Raw genomic sequence first — 22,409 nt, 5'->3', positions numbered from 1 at the left:
AGTGGCTGACCAGATCTAAATGTAAGACCAGAAACTATAAAACTCCTAGAGGAGAACGTAGGCAAAACACTCTCCGACATAAATCACAGCAGGATCCTCCAAGACCCACCTCCCAGAATATTGGAAATAAAAGCAAAAATAAACAAATGGGACCTAATTAAAATCAAAAGCTTCTGCACAGCAAAGGAAACTCTAAGCAAGGTGAGAAGACAGCCTTCAGAATGGGAGAAAATAATAGCAAATGAAGCAAATGATAAAGGATTAATCTCCAAATTATACAAGCAGCTCCTGCAGCTTAATTCCAGAAAACTAAGTGACCCAATCAAAAAATGGGCCAAAGAACTAAACAGACATTTCTCCAAAGAAGACATAAAGATGGCTAATAAACACATGAAAAAATGCTCAACATCCCTCATCATCAGAGAAATGCAAATCAAAACCACAATGAGATACCATTTCACACCAGTCAGAATGGCTGCTATCCAAAAGTCTACATGCAATAAGTGCTGGAGAGGGTGTGGAGAGAAGGGAACCCTCTTACACTGTTGGTGGGAATGCAAACTAGTACAGCCACTATGGAGAACAGTGTGGAGATTCCTCAGAAAACTGGAAATAGAACTGCCATATGATCCAGCGATCGCACTCCTGGGCATACACACCGAGGAAACCAGAATTGAAAGAGACACATGTACTCCAATGTTCATTGCAGCACTGTTTATAATAGCCAGGACATGGAAGCAACCTAGATGTCCATCTGCAGATGAATGGATAAGAAAGCTTTGGTACATATACACAATGGAGTATTTCTCAGCCATCAAAAAGAATGCATTTGAATCAGTTTTAATGAGGTGGATGAAATTGGAGCCAATTATACAGAGTGAAGTAAGCCAGAAAGAAGAACATCAATACTGTATATTAACGCATATATATGGAATTTAGAAAAATGGTAACCTGAACCCTGTATAAGAGACTGCAAAAGAGACATAGGCATTTAGAACAGTCTTTGGGACTCTGTGGGAGAGGGTGAAGGTGGAATGATTGGGGAGAATGGAATTGTAGCATGTATATTATCATAAGTGACCAGTCCAGGTTCGACGCATAAATTTTCCTCTGTTCAAAAAAAAAAAAAAACTACAGGAATATTCCTTTATTTTTCCCATGCTCATTATTTCCAATGAAAACATACCTTGTTTTTTTTTTTTATTAAAACTAAAGAACAGACTTAGTACCCATATGAATAATTCTATTAGGAAATGGATAAAAAAGAACAGAAGATGTTAATTTATAATCCAGTTGAGAAGAAGTGAAATTAATGTGTTTGCTCATTCAGCAAACATTTATTAAGATTTTCCTCTGTGTGACCATTGGTCTCAGTGCTGAAATACAAAGATAAATGGAAACTGTGTATGTATCCCCACCATATGCAATAAGTGGTATAAATACATACAGGTAACTGTGAACTTTTCAAGTTCCACATTTACTAACTCAAGTTATTGGTAGGGTTGCTTCCACTTTTATTTATTAAATTTTTTGCACATGTGCTGGAGCTCTCCCCTTGCACTCTGATCAGAGGGCTCTACAGCTGGCCTGAGCTCCACAGTGCGGTTTTGTTGCTGCTGCTGTCTCTCCAGTCGTGTCCAACTCTGTGCAACCCCATAGACGGCAGCCCACCAGCCTCCCCCATCCCTGGGATTCTCCAGGCAAGAACACTGGAGTGGGTTGCCATTTCCCTCTCCAATGCATGAAAGTGAAAAGTGAAAGTGAAGTCGCTCAGTCGTGTCCGACCCTTAGCAACCCCATGGTCTGCAGCCTACCAGGCTCCTCCGTCCATGGGAGTTTCCAGGCAAGAGTACTGGAGTGGGGTGCCATTGCCTTCTACAGTGCTATTTTGTTGCGTATATAAGTAATGCATTAACTGAGAGCGAGAAGGAATGAATCTCCTAGTTCATAGGAATGTGGATGTCATGACACTTTCTGTGTAACTCCATTAAACTTCCTCTCTTGGTATTATGGCTTTTGAATGTTCCATTTTAATCAGGTCACAATCTCTACCCTGTAGCCTGCACAAGGTTAAGGTATTTGAACTTTTTATAAGAATAACTGGATTCCCATTGTAGAATCAATTATGGAAGTGAAAAAAAGTTATTACAGTCTTATATATATCTAGTACAAACTTGTGGAGATGGTGATAAGGAAACAAGAATGTTTCAGAGTTTTATATTAGGAGGCTTTTTGCTTTCAAGTCAGTAAACAAAGTAGAACTGAAATACTAATATTTGATTGCTGCTTCCTATCTGAACACCCTAGGAATATACCAGGTGATATCTAGGTAATCTATATGGTACCACTGATGCTAACCTCATTCTCCCCTCCAGTCTCCAGATCCCTTGACCTAAATTCTGTGTCTGTTTTTTATCAGCCAGTTGGAGGGAGGATATGGGGAAGAGGGAGGTGGGAGGGGGGTTCAAGAAGGGGAATACATGTACACCCGGGGCGGATTCATGTCAATGTATGGCAAAACCAACCAATATATTAATGTAAAGTAATTTGCCTCCAATTTTAAAAAAAATAAAATAAAAATAAAAATGTAAAAAAAAGTTACTGACTCAAGAATTTCAACGACCCGGGAAACAAAGACCCCTCTCTGCTCTTTCCCTCTTTTTCCCTGTTAAAAAACAAACACGTCTTCCTCCTTCCCTCAAGGCTAAACAAATGATACGAATGCTCATTTAGTCTTTTAAAAAGATTAAAGACACATGATAAATAGAAAACATAAGGAAAGTAAGAGATAATAGTGTAAAAAAAAAAGCTTGGAGTCAGGTAGTAAATAGGGTAGAGGGAAGGGAGAAGAGAATTTATAATGTAAAATGAAAGTTAAGGAAAGCTTCTGTACTTGAGAAAATTAACTCTGAGATTCTGGTGAATAAAGCAGAAATTGAAGCACAGTGGGTTCTTAACAGATTTTGAAGGGAAACAATATTTTTCCTAGCTCTAAATTATTAGAGGAACTTATCACCTGGGCCTAAAAATAGCGGTCAGTGAACAATGTAATAAATGAAGATAGCATTGCCGATTTTATTAAGAGTCCTATTGGCAATCCTTAGATCTTTCTTAGATAAATTATACTTAATATGTAAAAGTTGCAGCTGACATTCAGACTGTGATTGCTACAATTTTTAAAAGCCTATGATAATATATCAAATGTGTTAATACTCTGCTACCCACTACCTCTACCTCCTAGTTCCCTACGTCATTACCTATAGCATTCCAGATGTTCACTGAAATAGTTAAAACAGTCATTAATAGTTCAAGTTTCCCCCACTATAGGAAAAATCCTAAAAAGCTACATGCAAACCCTAGAATCTTAAATTGGGACATACAGGGTCAATTATTCCAATAGATCTTAAACTCAGCTGTATATCACCATTTCCCAGCAAGCTTTGTCAAAATCAGATTCCCACATCCAGTTTCTCACATCTAGATCCCAAAAATTCTCATTAACAAATGTACCTAGAACTAACAAGTTCTTCAGACATTTAGGATTCCCTAATCTGACCCATTCTCCTATCTAATACAGGCACCTCCAATTCACATTTCTGGGAATCAGTGGCCAGACCGTGTTGAGGGGTAACCCTGACTCCATGTAAAATGATGTTCCGTTTATTGGAAGCTTCTAATCATCAAATCATATTTTTCTACAAACAATGACTTTAAGGATATTTCATTTCATTTCTGGAGAAGGAAATGGCAACCCACTCCAGTATTCTTGCCTGGAGAATGCCAGGGACAGAGGAGCCTGGTGGGCTGCCATCTATGGGGTCGCACAGAGTCGGACACGACTGAAGCGACTTAGCAGCAGCAGCAGCATTTCATTTCTGATTAAACTTTCATTGTGTTAAGGGCGACTAACCCTTCTAAATATCTCTGTTTTTGTAGTCTACATCTCAAATACTTAATTGTCTTATGAAAAAATGTAAATGCATCAGGGGAACTCTATTAAATGACACATGACTATTCATCCTTAAAATGTATATATTGTAAGTTCAGATAAATTTTACCAAAGCTGTCAGTTTTATATGTCACCTGTTTTTCATACTAAAAATTTCTGAACAACTTTATATCAGTAACACTGTTACATTGATATCTTCATCTAAGGTAAATCTTAATTAGATACATTGTCTTTTTAACATAATTTGGAGTAATTTACTTACAATAATTATTACTATTTTGAATGCTTCTCTAAAAATTCTGCCTCTAGGAAATTACAGCTCAGATGTTTAGGATGTGACCTGAATTAAAGATTTTAAATTTTTTAACATGAATAATGAATGACCAGAATAATTTATGAGTTATACATTTCAAATTAAGTGAATAGTCAAGAAATAGAATTTCACACAAAACATTGAATATATTCTCCTAAGAAAGATTCATTAGATGTGTATGAGTCCCATGTGGTAAACAGGGCTATATATGAAATGGCATGAAATTAAACTTATGGGAGAGAAAAATAAATTAATTAGATCTGTCATATTTCTCAAGGGGAAAGAAACATAGGACAGAGCAGTCACATTGTAACTGAGCTTTAGGAAGGCTAGCTGACTATTGAACTATTTTCTCCATTCTTCACATTTTTAATATAAATTGATTGGGTTTCCAATATAAGCAGTCTTCGGGAGAATTGAGGAAATGACTCGATGAGGCCTCTCATTCAGGAATGTCAAAGCACATGTAGCTGGAGGCAATATAATTTCTTCACACAGGCTGGTATTCCGAGATTTCTTTATCAGTGCAAAGAACAAAGGTTAAAAAGCTGCTTCATTCCAGGGGACTCCAGAATCAAGAAACAGACTCGGCACCGGGTCATCATTCAGCTGCCAGCCAATGGAGGCAGGGACTGCACGGATCCACTCTATGAAGAGAAGGCCTGCGAGGCCCCTCAAGTGTGCCAAAGCTACAGGTAATGGGGTGAAAAAAAAGCCTTGTGAGCAACGCACTGAGCGAAACACTTCCGGTCCTACTCCTTCCGATGTTAAGAAAAGGAAGCTAACACTATGCGCAGATTCAGTGGAGCTGAGGATGTTTATGACCATCTCTTGCCTTTTTTAAAGAGCTGCTTTGCTGCCAAAATCATCTCCAGGGACATAAATACTTGTGTAAACTTCCAAGCTCTATTTTTAGCTTCAGGAGCTTGAGGAAAATTCTTTTGTTGATATAAGCTATAGGAAATGCAGAAAAGTGATTAATAATTATGAAACATGTGCTTTCAAGAATAGCCAAAGCAGTCCTTCCTGAGCTCCAGAGAGCACATGTTCTTCATGAATGATGGCATTCTGGCTCACTAAATGACATCTTTATGTCAGTGATATTAATAAGATGACTCTTCTCTTCATTTCTGGTCACCTCAAGGAAATTAAAGCTATTGAAGCTATATATATCATCATCATGATAATTGCTAGAGAAAAGTTTTTTTCTCCATAACTATTTTTAAAATGTACCTAATTGAAGCTTGATGTAGTGAAAACTTGCAGACCTGACAAAACTTGCAGTGCCAACAAATGAAATATTATGGCATCAATTGATGGAATGTGTGATCACAAAATAATAATTTAAGATGAAATTGATGGCAAATTTGTCATCTTAATTTAACTGTGTTTAATTCTTAGATGACAGACAATATAATTGTATGGTTACATGATGGACTTTAACTATTAGTCCAAATTTATTTATTTGGGGGGATTTGTTTTTGTGAAGTGTATTATAAATTGCACCTTCTGGGTTACCCCTAGAATGATAATCAAAAGAGCATTATACAAAAGGCTCATGGCTTGAGTGCAGTTGTACAACTTGATTATGAAATAAAATATACCTTTTTAAAATGAAGCACATCACTTCTGGTACTATCTGCTACATTTTCTGGCAATCCTAATCATTAAAAAGGCTAAATGTGGCACTTCTCTGGTGGTCCAATGGTTAAGGCTCTGCTTCCACTGCATGGGGCCACAGGTTTGATCCCTGGTTGGGAAACTAAGATCCCACATTCTTCATGATGTAGCTTAAAAAAATTTTTTTTAATAATTTGAAATTTTTAAAGGCTAAATCCTATCAGTAGAGTTCATTCCTTTAGGAATTGACAGTGATGGACCCTTGTCTCCACTGCCATAGAAAGTACTTTTATATTTAGTGCTGCTTTTTGTAATTCCTTGATGAAAATTTAAATTGAATTTGGATAGGACTGAAGCACTGTCAAATTCCTTTCTGTAGCGGTCAAAGTCATGGCTCCTTGGCATTGTATCACTATGATTCCTCTGGCATGTTTGCTTCTTCTCTATGTAGCTTCTGTTCTTTCCATGTAGGTGGAAGACTCACAAATGGCGCAGGTGCCAGCTTGTCCCTTGGAGCGTGCGACAGGACAGCCCTGGAGCGCAGGAGGGCTGTGGGCCCGGACGGCAGGCAAGAGGTAGGAGACCCCATTCCACAGTTGATTTGCTTCACATTTCTCCAGCATCACTAATTTAACCACTAGCTAGCCTGTAGAGTTTGTTATTCTGATGCCACACTAGGCAAGCAGAGCAGAGCACATAAAATTCTGCTACTATCCATTCCATCACACACCAGAACACGGAGACCTGTCTTTTTAAGTTGTGTCCTTTGTTCTTTGACATTAGTAGTTCATTTGTCATTGTGGTTGTTTGAGTGGCTCAGTTGTGTCCGACTCTTTGCGACCCCATGGACTGTAGCCCACCAGGCTCCTCTGTCTATGGGATTCTCCAGGCAGGAATACTGGAGTGGGTTGCCATTACCTTCTCCAGGGGATCTTCCCAACCCAGGGATCGAACATAGCTCCTCTAATTGCACTTCCGTTCATGCTTATCCAAAAGATGATCAGAATGTACAGTGCAGCTTGTTTTTGTTGTTGTTCTTGTAATTAGTTTTTGGCTCATGGTATTCCGTGACACTTTGCTTGTCACCTTAACAGTCAATAAGATTCTTACATCTTTGCCCATATGCATTATGTATGTGCATGCATATAATGTAATATAATTGGTTAACTTTCCCAGAAATTCTCAGCAATGACTTTCTTGTCATTGTCATGGCTACCCCCAATTCAGTTCATATTTAGTACTGATTTTTAAATGGCAAATTTATGTACTCAAAGCCTGCCATATGTGGACTGCAATCTGTCAACACTGCTAGATAACATGGTATCTTGCAGAAACGAAATATGGTAATATTTCCAGCTTTCCATGATTATTTACTAGATATTATGGATAATACTATCATTTCAAGCTTTGAAAAGTGTTCTTTATACATGTAGCAAATTCATTCTGTAAAGAGTACATGATTCTTTTTATTCATGTTGCTTATAGCATTTAATTCCAGATACATATTTAAAATGTATTTTGAATATGTAATTGAATACGCAGCCACCTTTCTTTAATTCATAAAAACATGTTTTGCACCCTCATTTGTAGTTACATATTTGATGATATTGCGAAAGTGTGAACATACAGAATTGGATTCCAGTTTTTGCTGATTTTATCTGGGACCCCTTTTCTTTACAGAGTAAAGGTTGCTTTTCTTTTAATTTGAAAAAAAAATAGCATCATTTTTGGTAAAAATATTCTATGTTGAAAGTCATTTTAGAAATCTTCATTTGAAACATTTAATTTACAATTAACATTAACTAGTTAGTGATTTTCAGGATTTTGTTTTAATGCTTATTTTTCATTCTGTATCCTCTACCATCAACATCAGCTAAAAAATAACTCTCTCCCTTCACAGTTTCAGAGACTTAGGTATTTAGAGTTGAAAGTCTTTCTCCCCATTTCAAACCATTCATGAGAAATTGAATGATATAAGGCTTTCTTATCATGCCCTACTAATTCCTCCTTGAATCAAGCATGCATTTGCATACAGTCTGGACCCTGCATAGAGTTAATCATGAAAACAGGCATGCATTTAGGAATCAAGAACCTAAATTTTAGTCCCAGTTCTTTCACTCACACAATGTGAGTTTTATTCATCCCTTTACCTTTCTAGGTCTCAGGTTATTTAGATGGGGACAAAAAAGAAAAGAGGGCTGGACCAAATGATCTGTTACTATTTTTTCATATCCTACAATCTATGCACAGATAATATCCTGCCATCAAAGTGTGACATGAATTTAGGTAAAACAGTTGAAAAGTATATTTTTGTAGGCACTGAGGAAATTCTAAGATGTGAAAACTGCACAGGGTGAAAACAGCTTTAGTTTTGAACTCTTTCACTTGACTGCACAACCTTGGTTTATTCATTTCCTCTCTCTGAGGCTGAGAAAGTAATGATCCTTACAGTGCTTTGCACATTGTGAAAATTGCTCAGTCATGTCCAACTCTTTGCGACCCCATGGACTATACAGTCCATGGAATTCTCCAGGCCAGAATGCTGGAGTGGGTAGCCTTTCCGATTTCCAGGGGATCTCCCCAACCCAGGGATCCAACCCACGTCTTCCACATTGCAGGCGGATTCTTTACCATCTGAGCCACATGGGAAGCCCTTGCACATAGTAAATCTTCATTAAATGCTAATTCCTTCCCCCTTCCTGTTAGATCATGGCCTAATGAATGTGTGCATAGATCATTGTAGGCATAAAAGCAACAATATTAACATGGGTCTTTAGTTTTTTATTGACACAGTCTGTATAAAACATTTCTTTTGGTGATTACCAGTGATCTTTTCATTTCCAAATCTGAAAACTTCTGCTTATTCCTCTTTGTAGTTGACTATTCATTATAACAAGTAATGTCTGCATTAATATACTCAGAAGAACCCCTTTGAATTCTGTATGAAGATAATCTTTTTCTTTGTTGCCTTGATAAAGATTTTATTTTTCCTCAGAGTCTATATTCCTACAGAAGTATGAACTGGAGAGAGTTAAGAATGTAGAAATATCTTGTATTATTGGTAGAAAAGCAAATAATTCTTTTGTTGATGGTCATGGCTGTTTTCAGCACTCTGAACAATTGACCTGTCAGACTCTTGTTTTATTTTCATCTTTGTCCTTATCCAGAGACTTTTAAAAATGCCAAGTTGTGCTATTTTGAATAATTAAAATAAGAACGTAAGAAATTAGTATCTTACTAAATTATAAGATGATGTAGTAAAAATTATTATCAGTGAGCAAAAACTATGGAGAAGCTATTTGTCTTTCCTCTCTAATACTTCAGACTTTCTAATTCCAGTCACTCTTGTGACTTTGACTGCATTCAGAAGACTGTGTAGAAACAGTCATGAGTGTTAAGAAGGGATGATGTTCAGCCCAGGGAACTTAATTTGTTTAGGGAAATGAGATCACTGGTAACATCGCCTAACAAGGAGGAGATAAAGATGGAAACCAATCCATTGCAAAAGTAGTCATTTGAACATAAAGAGCTTACGAAAGATCTAAAGGATGAGCCGGGACTTGACTTGTACCATAATCTTAGATTAAATAGAAAGGAGAAAAGAATAGAAAATGAGAGCAAGTCTATTATTTAAGCATCAGAGGTAAGGAAAACAAAAAAAAATTAGATGTGTTCTCAGAAAAGTGGATAGACCGAAGCTCTGAAGATGTGAGCTGGAGCCCAGGGTAATTTTGTAGAGGGCCATAAATGTCAGAGTCAGTATTGTAGACCTTGTTCGATAAGTGGTGCAAGCAAGGCCCTGATGAAAACAGTGTGTTATCTGTCAGTGTGTACAGAGTAAGTTAGAAAGATAAGACACGTGGGTCTGGATGCCAGCCAGGGCATTGCTGTAGCAGTGCAACGTTGAAGAGCTCAGACTGGAACCACTGTAGTCAAAATGGGTAAAAGTAAATGGATTTTCAACATGTAATAGAAGAAAATAACTTTAGGACATGGTAGCAGACAGTAGCAGCAGAGATGGACCTAAGTAAGTCAAAGACAATCATATAGTTTTTAACTCTAATATTTTCAGCTTGTATAGCATAGGGGATTGTTTTTTAAAGAGAGTTAAATACTCTGTGTGAATCTTCTCTTATAACTAAAAATCTTATAAAATCTCAGATCAAATTTAGATTTTAATCTAAGCTAATTGTAAAACACTGCATTTCAAGACTCAAAAAGAAGAACAGGATTTATCTTGTCCTTCATTCTGATGTGAACTACATTTTGAAGTGCTTATTTAGATTTCTTCAGTTAAATAAAAATGTTGTATGATCCCAAAGAAGAGTTAAGTTACTAAGTAAGAATAGAAAGGAAATAATGTGTGTGTCTCATATACTGCCCATCACTCAGAAGTACACTTAGAAAGTCACCATTCATTTTTTCTAAAATGACTTGAACCTTTCCTATTAGTAGAAAAAATATAACTCTTCTTTTACCAGCTTCTAGCAAGCTGCGGAGAAGGAAATGGCAACCCTCTCCAGTGTTCTTGCCTGGAGAATCCCAGGGACGGGGGAGACTGGTGGGCTGGCGTCTATGGGGTCGCACAGAGTCGGACACGACTGAAGCGACTTAGCAGCAGCAGCAGCAGCAAGCTGCCCACATCGTCCTCATATTGAGGCACCTGTACCTACTGTTAGCCACCTGCTAACAACAACAAAAATATTAGCAAGTGCCAGAGACTTAAGAGATGCGGGTTTGATCCCTATATGGGGAACATCCCCTGGAGAAGGAAATGGCAACCCACTCCAGTGTTCTTGGCTGGAGAATCCCATGGATAGAAGAGCCTGCAGACTATGGTTCATAGTGCTTGCAAAGAGTTAGACATGACTGAAGGGACTTAGCACAGCACAGCCATAATAGACAGATGTTCAGTTTTACTCTTAATCCTGCTGTTAGCGTAATTCCAGCTGTAGGAACTGTCAGCTACACTGATGCCTTGCAAAGGAGCTGGAAAGCAGTTATGTTCCCAGAGTCTCTTTAATGAGTCACCAACAGTAGCTGCTTTATCATCCCAGTGATGGCAGTCCTTGTAAAGCATATCAGTGAGAATCAGCCTTCCCCACAAATGAGTTAGAATAACACAGGTGTAGGAAGATCGGAAGATTCTACTCGTCAGGTAAATGCAGTCATGACCAAGTCTACATTCTGTGTATTTCAAACCTATGTGAAAGTACTCTCTATGGAAATGCTTTCAGTTCAGTTCAGTTCAGTTCAGTCGCTCAGTCGTGACTGCCTCTTTGCGACCCCATGAATCACAGCACACCAGGCCTTTACATTAGAACACAATAGGGAGTTAGGAGTAATGAGGAACTTTAGCGAGGCTTTGGATATTGAGAATGGTGCTTCAAACCTCCATCTCCCGCATTGCAGACAGATTCTTCACTGCTGAGCCACAAGGGAATCCCTTATCTGGTGGTATAAGCACTAAAAAGAGAGAGGAGAAAAAGGTATTTTAAAGAAGGAATTAACAGGGTTTTGCAACTTTAAATCATTCTTAAATCTCACAGGGAAATTTTAGAAGGTTTTTGAAATAGGCATATTTCCTATAATATTGTCAATAAAAGAAATGCAAATAACAAAAATATCTACAGTCTATTTAATTTTTAAGTGTATGTATACAGGTTTTATTTGCTTTGTGCTATTCAAGTCACTTGGTGTAAACTTTTAATAGAACTGTAACCTCTATTGTCTCTTCTCTCTGCTCAGGCTAAATTATTGATTGGTCAGTGACTATGTCATTGAAACATAGCCCTACTAGCTGTAGCTAGAGTCATCATTACATTTGCATTCAAAATGAAAGAGGTGGTTCATATTAATGACAGTTTGGGACATTTTGTTTATTTTTTCTCTATAACTGTCCTAATGTCAATCACTACTAATATATATAAGTGTTTATTACCTTAGACATATATATATATCAGGAATATGATCCAAAAATATCATAGATTAGATCCTTGAATTTCGTAAATTCAAATTTATTCTTTCTCAGTCTCTGTGTTGATCTTGATGCTACCTTCTGCCAAGTGTATTTTCTGTAATTTAGATGGAACTAGAGTAAATAATCCCCAGGGTCAACCCTGCCTGATCTCCCACACACTCTGTATCCTTGCATGCCAAGGAATGTCCGCTATGATGTTGATCCATCACTAAGATCTGACATCAGTCTTTACGTGGAAGCCAGCCTAATTCAGATGTATTCTCAAGTCCAGACCACAGAAAAGAAAAATACTTCAACTGTATGCCTCACATGGCAGGGAACCTCCGGGCCCTGGGAGTCCTTACCCTATATCACATATTGTTTAAAAAGGTTATAAAAGGAAAGTCTAGGAATAAAAAGCGAGGTTCTAATTTTCCTCCCAACAAAATTAAATCTAAATAAATTTGTAGAAGGTGAGATGTAGGTATTTAACTATAATTCATGCTGTTACTTTTTGTGAGCAAATAGTGGCTTAAACAGAACTGACACAGTTGGTATCTCTTTCAGTTAGTTTCTAAAAGATTATACCTTAGAGGCATTATTGGGGTTAGGCCCAGAAGATCTGGGCCAATTTATCTCAGAAACTCACATTAATCTATTAATTTTCAGAGATTGTTTTATAATAGGAATGAAAATAATGGCATAGAAAGAGAACTGGATAGAAAAGAGCCAAGGAGTTTGCTGTAAAGAAATTTTGTGCAGACATGATTTTTAAACTCTTCTTTGGGCTAATATTTAATACTGTATGTGTGTGTGTGTGAGTTGCTCAGTCATGTCCGATTCTTTGCAACTCCATGGACTGTAGCCTGCCAGCCTCCTCTGTCCTCCAGGCAAGAGTACTGAAGTGGGTTGCCATTTCCTTCTCCAGGGGATCTTCCTAACCCAGGGATTAAACCTGGGTCTTCTGCATTGCCGGCAGAAGCTTTACCATGTGAACTACTAGGGAAGCCCATGATATTTAATATTAATTATATTAACAGTATATATTTATACTATTAATACTTACTAATTACTATACAATATCTTCATATTCTTCATTGATGTAAGTTGTTATTTAAAACTTCTAGAATTATTTCTGCTTTTAAATTACTTCCTCTAGTTTTCTATAAATATCAGCATTCTAGTTGATTTGGGGATTTTGCTTTGGTTTTAGATTTCTGAGAGCCCTGTCATGAAATAATGATATTTAATATTAATTATATTAACAGTATATATTTATACTATTAATACTTACTAATTACTATACAATATCTTCATATTCTTCATTGATGTAAGTTGTTATTTAAAACTTCTAGAATTATTTCTGCTTTTAAATTACTTCCTCTAGTTTTCTATAAATATCAGCATTCTAGTTGATTTGGGGATTTTGCTTTGGTTTTAGATTTCTGAGAGCCCTGTCATGAAATAATGAGCAGCATGTGCTGTTTTTAAGCAGCTGATAGAATATGCTTGACACGGGGATGTCTTTGTGATGGTTCCTCAGTGCCCTGTTCGTTGTGAAGCAGCAAGTTAACCCTTCCCAGCTCCCAGTCAAGGATCTAACTGACCTTGGTCTGTGCTGCTCCATGGGGAGCTGATTATTATTTCCTAGTAAGTCTCTACACAAGGACTTTTGCATGCATTAAGAGCATCAGTGAGACTAGAGATCACTGGTAACTATTTAGGATCAATAAAAAAAAAAGGTGCATTTCTTTCCATTCGGCCAGAGTTACATTCACAAATTGTAATTAGGAAGTGTAATTTGGCAGACTTGTCCATGAAAATCTCTTTCACACAGAGAAAGACCAAGATCATTAAATCCACGTAGTAAACAACTGGAGCCCTCTTGCATTATTTATAGGTTTGGTCTTATTTCTAAGTACCATTAGGTCTCTTGGTAACTAGCTCCCTCTCACATTAAGCTTTTTCTCTTTTATTTCTACACGATCCATTTTCACTATTGTCTTTTTTTTTCCTTCATAATACCATAGGGGGGAAAAAATCGCTCCTCTAATTGCTCAGTCAGCTGATCATATTCTGTCTGCAATGCTATCCAGACATGGTTGCTGTGGGAAAAGCCATGTTAATATGGCTCAATTTAATAAATAAGGCCTCAGAGCTCCTTGAACTCTTCATTACATAGAATCTAACAGCTTTCACTCCACTCGGGCATTGATCTTATTCTGTTTCCTGTAATGAACTTCTGTGTATGAATTTTCAATCTAGTCATTTATTTCACTCTGATTATTCAGAAGAAGTGACAACTTGGCCTTACTTGCTGAAGGGTAATCCACAGACCAATAGAATACCTTCTTTTGGTGCATCTTGAATAGTAAGGGTATTTCATTCCTCTTCAAAAAAAATGAAGATGAGCAACTCCATTCTGAATTCTATTAGATTTACTTCAGAGCTCCATCAGTAGCCTTCCATTGACATATTCATATATGCGTAACCTGGAGACCCATATCGTTTTAGCTCAAACCAATGTTATCTCTTCCCTTTCATTTCAGAAAGCTTTATTATTCTCCTCTTTAAAACATAACTCAAAATTCAAGTTACATGGAAACACTCTGGAATTGGCTTTACTTATTCTACTTATTAATCTTTTTATTTAAATTTATGGGATGTTTCAAAAATACACAAAAATATAGAGACTGACGTAATGAATACTAGTAGTGTGGTCATCACTGACATAACTTGAACAGATTGTAACATGTTGTCACTCTTGGTCATCATCTACTCCTCACACATGTAAAGATGTTTTGCTGGAGTATTTTAAAACAACTCCCAGTTAAGATATGCATCTAATTTTTTAAATATAACAAAAGTATTATTATAGCACTAAACAAAATTAAGTGTAATTCATACCACATTTAGCTGTCCCCCATTGTCTCAAAATTGTCTGTTTACAATCAGTTTGTTCCAATTTGGGTTCATGAATGTTTCCACATTGCATTTGGTTAGAACATTTCTTCAGTCACCTTTAATATAACAATTTGAGCTCCTTTCTTCAGAGCATTTACTTGTTGAAGAAACTGGCTTCCTTACTTAACTTTCCAACATTTCCTCAGTATTGTTTGGCTGAGCTTGCCTTCCTTGATTTACAAGTAATCCCCAAGGTAGTCACATGGATATCTTCTAGGCTTTCAGCCTGTTCGAAGCTGCCCATCCATGACACTTTTGTGCTTCATATAGATAAGCTAACATTATAAATAAAACAGATTGATATAAGCAGTATAGAGTTAAAGAAGGAATTTTGCTTTAAAATAATTGTTTTTACATCTGCTGACCTCACTAAGAAGCTTTCATGCTCATTTTCATGGTAATTTATTCATAGGGCAGCATGGGTTTGGGCCATCTTCCTAACAAGGCCTCAGCCCAAAGGAAACCTTGCGTAATCATTATACACAAGATACACACCCTGTACCTGTGAATACAATTGTGTATATGTAGCTTTCTCATGTGCTAGGAAACCATGCTTAGGATGATGCATCTTTTCTGCAGTTAAAACCACCCTATTTTCAGTGTCTTAAAGATGATTTCTAAGATTTATAAAGTTGAGAACTCAGATGGTTTCCTTTCCAAAAATTTGTATTTTCTTAGCAGGAAGTTCATTTCAGATTACATTCCTGTTTGAATTGTTGTATTTCCTCTAAGTCAGAATAGAAACAAGTTGAGATGTATGATAAGTTTCAATATATTGTACAAACGGTACTGTTGCTGCTTGTTTGGATAACATTGCATAAGTAATTCATTCAAAATACACTGCCTAAACTCTCAGATGGAGAAGGCAATGGCACCCCACTCCAGTACTCTTGCCTGGAAAATCCCATGGATGGAGGAGCCTGGTAGGCTGCAGTCCATGGGGTTGCTAAGAGTCGGACATGACTGAGCTACTTCACTTTCACTTTTCACTTTCATGCATTGGAGAAGGAAATGGCAACCCACTCCAGTGTTCTTGCCTGGAGAATCCCAGGGACGGGGGAGCCTGGTGGGCTGCTGTCTATGGGGTTGCACAGAGTCAGACACAACTGGAGAGACTTAGCAGCAGCAGCAGCAGTAGCGAACTCTCAGATAAAGGGAGTGGAATGCTGAGTGGGTTTCTGAGAACAAATATGGGAATTTTACACATTTTTTTTCTTTTGAGCTACTTGAAATACTTTTTGAGATTTTGCGTACTAAGGAATATAGGCTTTAGATTTATATAAATGGTATATAGATTTGCACAGAAGAAATTGGTTTCTAGAATTGTGTTCATAGTAGTTTTACTTTATTTTGGTTTTTCATGTCCTTTAATGTGATGATGGTTGGAACAATTGTGAAATAAAATTTATAAGAGAGAACTGTAGAAAACCTCAATGGAAAACCCAAGGCAATTGCATTTAGTTTAAAAGATTTATAGTCAAGACTGTATTTCAGAGAGCCAAATTGGATGCTTAGATAAAACTCATCTTTTTTCAAAGAACATAAATTTAGTTTTGTAGTTTTTTTTTTCTTTTAGTTATAAACAGTGTGACTCTATTCACAGCTTAGAAATCTTATGGCTAAATTTCTTATTTTCCAAAATAATCATTTTTGAGGTTCCTACATATCCTGGTGAGTAAAGACCTAATATTTTCCTCTTTATCAATCCTTCCTCTTAAGCATCCTTGGGGCAACTTTGGCCACAAACCGTCAGAGCTTCCTTTGTATAAAGTGTTCAAGCAGGTGTAGGGAGAATTGCAAAATCACATGAACTTATTAATATACTGCATTTTGTGGATTCCTCCTATACCAATCCACAGGTAGCAGTCTTCTCACCTACCTGGATGCTTGTTTTGGTCTACTCCTTGTACTTCAAGTTTAAGTTCCCTTTAGCTCATTCCCACGTGCTCAGCCTTTGTTTTCCAAAGCTTGGCACAGTGCCAAGCTTTGGGAAATTGGGCACCAGAGGACCTTCAGTTTTAGTCACAAGTCTCGGGCAAACATATCCTAGTGACTTGAATACTCAGGCTTGTAGGTCTTAAGCTTGAATGGGCATGAGGACCATCCGAGCAACTTGAAAATAAATGCATATTCCTTGACCCCACACACAAAAATCTCATCCAGAAGCTTTGGAATGAATCCAGAAATCTTCAACTCAAATAGCATTCCAGGAGTATCTGATGCCCTTGGAAATACACTGCCTACTGGAGCAGTGGTCTCATTTCACTGATAGGTGTTAGAATCATCAGAGAGCTTTAAAAATGATATTAATGCCCGGGACCCTGCCCTCAACCAGTTAAATCAGAATGTTGGAGTTTAGCAAGGACATGCGCATGTTCCCAAAGCTATCCAGGTGATGATCATCTGCAGCTTGATGTGAGAGCCTCTACCTGGCACTGGTCTGATGACTGCAGTCCACCAGACAACTCTTCTTCCAAGAGGTGAGAGTCTCTTGGAGCACTTAATGTTTTTTCCTGTCACATCAACTTTCTAAAGTCTGCCACTCTCCCCTCAACCAGATTTTCATATCTTTAAAATTCATGGACCTCTGTTCATTTCCTAAAGTTTGGCTCTTCCAGGGTTGTGCATATTAAATGAAGAGAAATCTAGAGCTGAGAAATAAGTGTTTTCACCTGCATTTGCCCAATTAATGTAACTTTTCCTACAGCAGTAGCAACAAGTTGTGTTCACCGTACACAGAGAAAGTCTCCCTTGGATAAAGCCGTTTAAATCTTTTTACAAACCCCATCACACACTCCGTGTGTCCTATAGGGTAATTTAGTTTTAGCTTACAGATCCAGAGGGTCCTATTTAACCTGGGGCCCTGTGTGCCCTAATGGTAACTTAGTATCAAAATGCCAGGCTCCTTCACCTTCGTTTCATGATGATAGAATTCTGAGCAGAGCAGAGACTAGCTGCAGTGTCAGCCTAGACCAAAAACCTGAAAGGCCCATGTAAATTCATCTGACTGGGCCATTTAAGCTGGTTCAATGAAGACTTAACTTTAGGACCAAGGTCTAAATGTTTCTTCTGCTTCCTCAATAAAAAATGAATTACTTCTAAAACCAATGGGGGAATGGCTGCGGGGGGAAAGAGGACTCAGACATCACTTGCTCTTTTTCTTTAAGACATTTTACCTTACAGCAGTTTCACGTCTGTGTTCAATAGGTAATAAAACAATGACTTGGTTTTAAAAAGTCAGCCGAACAATATCTTGGGAAAACTAAAATATATAAACCAAAACTATTTGACCCTTTTTTGAGACTCCATAGGTAATTATTGGAATTGTCAACTACGATGTGATAGATTAAGACTGCTAAAAGTTTTGTCTTAATTTTTTATTTGGAGGATAACTGCTTTACACTGCTGGGTGGGTTTCTGCCGTACACCAACATGAATCAGCCAGGAGTATACATATGTCCCCTCCCTCTTGAACCTCCTTCCCCTCTCCGACCCCAGCCCATCCCACTAGGTTGCCACAGAGCACCAGGTTGAGCTCCCTGTGTTATTCAGCAACTTCCCATTAACCATCTGTTTTACATATGGTAATATATATATTTCAGTACTACTCTCTCAGTTCGTCCCACCCTTGTCTTCGTTCTAAACTCATGGTTGTTATTTGTGCCTGTGAAAAACTTGCACACAGAGGGAAGTAGGGAGGGACTTTGACCCTGCCCTCTCCCATTAATCACTAATCACTTCAAAGCCATCACAACAAGCTTTCAATGTAATTTTAAAAAGAAACATGCTTCTTTTATGCAAATGGAGCTCTGTGACAAGTTTCATAAGCATTCTCCCCCACCCAAACCTTTTAAAGAGTTGACTGCCACTAAGACCCTATTAGGGGCTTCCCAAGTGGAACAGTGGTAAAGAATCTGCCTGCCAATGCAGGAGACATGGGTTGGATCCCTGGATCAGGAAGATCCCCTGGAGTAGGAAATGGCAATACATTCCAGTATTCTTGCCTGGAAATTTCCATGGGCAGCAGAGTCTGTCTATTTTCTCTTTTAAATAATTCACTTCTAAATATAATCCACATATGACTTACTATCCTTGAAAGTGAAAGTATTAGTTGCTCAATTATGTCCGACTCTTTGCAGTCCCATGGACTGTAGCCTGTCTGATTCCTTTGTCCTTGAAATTCTCCAGGCAAGAATCCTGGAATGGATGCCCTTCTCCAGGAGATCTTCCCGACCCAGGAATTGAACCCAGGTCACCCGCATTGCAGGCAGATTCTTTACCATCTGAACCACCAAGGAAGCCCTAAAATCCTTAATAGCATCTAATAAAAACTGCTGTGTGCATGTGTTTGCTTCTGTTGTGTCTGACGGTTATCTGTTATTTTAAAAATGCTATAGGATCAATTTAATGACCACTGTGATTACTAGAAACACTCCTTCCAGATTTCTGCTGCAAATAAAGAATCAAAAGAGGATTTCTCCGACTAATTAAAACAATGTTAGGTTAATTCCTGATTAAGGGTAATTACAGACATTCAAATTCATGATAAATAACCCTTTGCTTTTCCTTTAGCCATTACTTGTCGAAAGCAAGATGGAGGGCAGGCTGGCATCCATGAATGCCTCCAGTATGCAGGCCCCGTGCCAGCCCTCACCCAAGCCTGCCAGATGCCTTGCCAAGATGACTGTCAGCTCACCAGCTGGTCCAGGTTTTCTTCATGCAATGGAGACTGCGGTGCAGTTAGGACCAGAAAGCGTGCTATCATTGGTAAGAATAATTGGGATGCCAACCCCAACACTTGCCAAGGTAGAAAAACATAATAAAAAGTCAGAACAAGATAGTTCTGACAATGTATTTGGGAAATGCATGGATATGCCTTATTCTTGCTGTCCTAACACTTAATATGGCAGTGGATTCAGAGCTGGATTTTAACATAAGGTGGCCATGACAGATGCATTATGTACTTTTAGTAGAAAAAGTAACCTTGGAAATTGAACTCTGTCTGCCTAAACGATCTGTGCTAGATTACTTTTTGGTTTCAACATGTACCTTTGTTGAATTACCAATAGACTGTGAGGTGCTTAGAAAAAAAGTTTTTTAGGAACCCAGGGAGAGGTTGCAATTTGACTTTCTTAAATCATCCTCCTTGTCACAACCTCAGATTATCCTTCATCATCTAGAAGAGAAATACGACATTAATTCTGTATCTGAAAGCTTTATTTTAAAAGGTAGTCACAGTGGCGAAAAACATAATGAGCAGAAACAGGAGCCATCATGCTGAACTAAATTCTGATGCACTCAAAAATACTGTCAGTGGCCAAAAAAACCTAAAAATATTCATGCTAGTAGAGTATTCAGAATTTGAAGTGATAAAATGGACCAGATGTCATAATGAAGACTATTGAAAACTGTATAAGGCAGCTTATGAAAGTCAAATATATACGTAAGACATATGGAACTAGTTATGTGCAATATAATACATATATGACATAAATGCTGCTGCTAAGTCACTTCAGTCGTATCCGACTCTGTGCGACCCCATAGACGGAAGCCCACCAGGCTCCCCCATCCCTGGGATTCTCCCGGCAAGAACACTGGAGTGGGTTGCCGTTTCCTTCTCCAATGTGTGAAAGTGAAAAGTGGAAGTGAACTCACTCAGTCGTGTCCGACCCTTAGCGACCCCACAGACTGCAGCCTACCAGGCTCCTCCATCCATGGGATTTTCTAGGCAAGAGTACTGGAGTGGCTTGCCAGTGCCTTCTCCATATGACATAAATATATGACATAAATATATGTAATTAATTAAAATAATGGTTTTATTCAGGCACATATTACTATTATACTCAAGTTTTTTGTTACAAGGGAATTTAGATTTACACACAAACTATTTCTAATATTTTTATTTGATATTAAACATTTTCATTTTAATATCATTATTCCCTACATTAATCACCAAGTATGTCAAAATGATTGTTCTTCAGAACTATTGAAAGATGTGAAATCACAATCAGAAAAGTAAATGCGAAACTCTCATTTTCTGAACTAGAAGAACATAATATATATATGTTATATAACTGTACCATCTATTTGGACTTAACAGAAAGTTAGTTAACTGTGTGGGCCTGTGCAGTGACTTCTCTCTCCATGTCATGTTTTTGTACAGACTATAAAGGAGATATTTATGCAGTTACCTCAGACTCCCTAGTCAGTGAAAGCACGTGATCATTTGAGAGGATTTTAATCCTTTCGAGGAGTGTAAAATTCAGCACAACAGGCTTATTCAAAACGGGCTATTTTTAATTGAGAAAAAAAAGAAAATTTTCACTATGCAAAGCACCCAGTATAACAAAAACCTACATAAAAAGCACTGCAGAGGGAGAAAGTAGCGTTTATTTATAGGCTACAGTTGAATACAGTTAAAAATAAAGACAGGAAGGTAGGAAAGGAAAAAAAAACTTAGGGATGCTTAGTATTAATAACGGTGTTTTCCAACTTAATTTTCTCCACAGGAAAAAGTAAGAAGAAGGAAAAATGTAAAAATTCTCATCTGTACCCCCTGATTGAGACGCAGTACTGTCCCTGTGACAAGTATAACGCACAGCCTGTGGGAAACTGGTCCGACTGCATTTTGCCCGAGGGGAAAGCGGAAGTGTTGCTGGGAATGAAGGTCCAGGGAGATATCAAGGAATGTGGTCAAGGATATCGCTACCAGGCGATGGCGTGCTATGACCAGAATGGCAGGCTCGTGGAGACGTCCCGGTGCAACAGCCACGGTAGTCCAGTTTTTCCTCACTGTTGTACATTTGTGATCTTTGGGGTTGAAACGCACATGTTTCAGGATGGAGGGAAATGAAAGTTTACCGAAATGAGTTCACTGAACATCAGAGGCACCACCACACTGTATGTCTCTCATTTATGTATAAAAGGACATTCAGTGGCACTTGTCTCATTGTCCAGAAGTTGGCAACCAAGTCCCAAAGTTGGTGACAGGGAAGCCTTGCTGTGCAGTACATAGTCGTTCAGTCGTGTCCAACTCCTTTTGACCATATGGACTGCAGCCTACCAGGCTCCTCTGTCCATGAGATTCTCCAGGCAAGAATCCTGGAGTGCGTTGCCATGCCCTCCTCCAGGGGATCTTGCCAACCCAGAGATTGAACCTAGGTCTCCCGCATTACAGGCAGGTTCTTTACCGACTGAGCCACCAGGGAAGCCTTACGTGTAGGCAAAACGTTGCCAGAGACCTCCTCTGGGGCTGAGTAGGCTTGACAATCCCCAGCACGTCTGTGTACAGAGAGTGGGGAGGAGTAGAGAAGATGTGAGTATAATTTGAGAATAAAGTTTTGAACTAGGCAGACTTTTAAAAACTCAACTGTCAAGATTCGTGACGTCCCTAAGGTACATTCAGTGGCAGAGGAGAAAGATTGAAAGCCATAATTCGTGAAAACTCGAGCATCTCTTGTTTATTCATCATTGAGTCAAGTCTGGCCCAAACAAACAAAACCAGAAAAAGGTACATAGAGTTAGGATACTTTTGTTTTCTAAAGAAACAAAAAGTATATCAAAAAAAAAGAAGCTAAGATACTGTGTTAATGAGTTGCCGAAAG

The 22,409-nt window shown here is 38.1% G+C and overlaps 1 protein-coding gene across 1 annotated transcript in view; it reads left to right on the top strand.

Moving 5' to 3' along the window:
• THSD7A (thrombospondin type 1 domain containing 7A) overlaps positions 1-22,409 on the top strand; it is a 504,524-nt gene that overhangs the window by 419,307 nt on the left and 62,808 nt on the right. Inside the window, exons 10-13 of the mRNA XM_055420502.2 lie at positions 4,825-4,957; positions 6,354-6,457; positions 19,378-19,572; positions 21,315-21,578. Coding sequence (XP_055276477.2) covers positions 4,825-4,957; positions 6,354-6,457; positions 19,378-19,572; positions 21,315-21,578 — 696 coding nt within the window. The remainder of the gene's footprint in view (positions 1-4,824; positions 4,958-6,353; positions 6,458-19,377; positions 19,573-21,314; positions 21,579-22,409) is intronic.

Source organism: Moschus berezovskii, chromosome 3 (assembly GCF_049115385.1).
Source record: "Moschus berezovskii isolate FMDL1 chromosome 3, NW_MosBer_1.0, whole genome shotgun sequence".
NCBI lineage: Eukaryota > Metazoa > Chordata > Mammalia > Artiodactyla > Moschidae > Moschus > Moschus berezovskii.
Note: the sequence above shows the minus strand (reverse complement) of the source record. Positions and strands in the feature narration are given on the sequence as shown.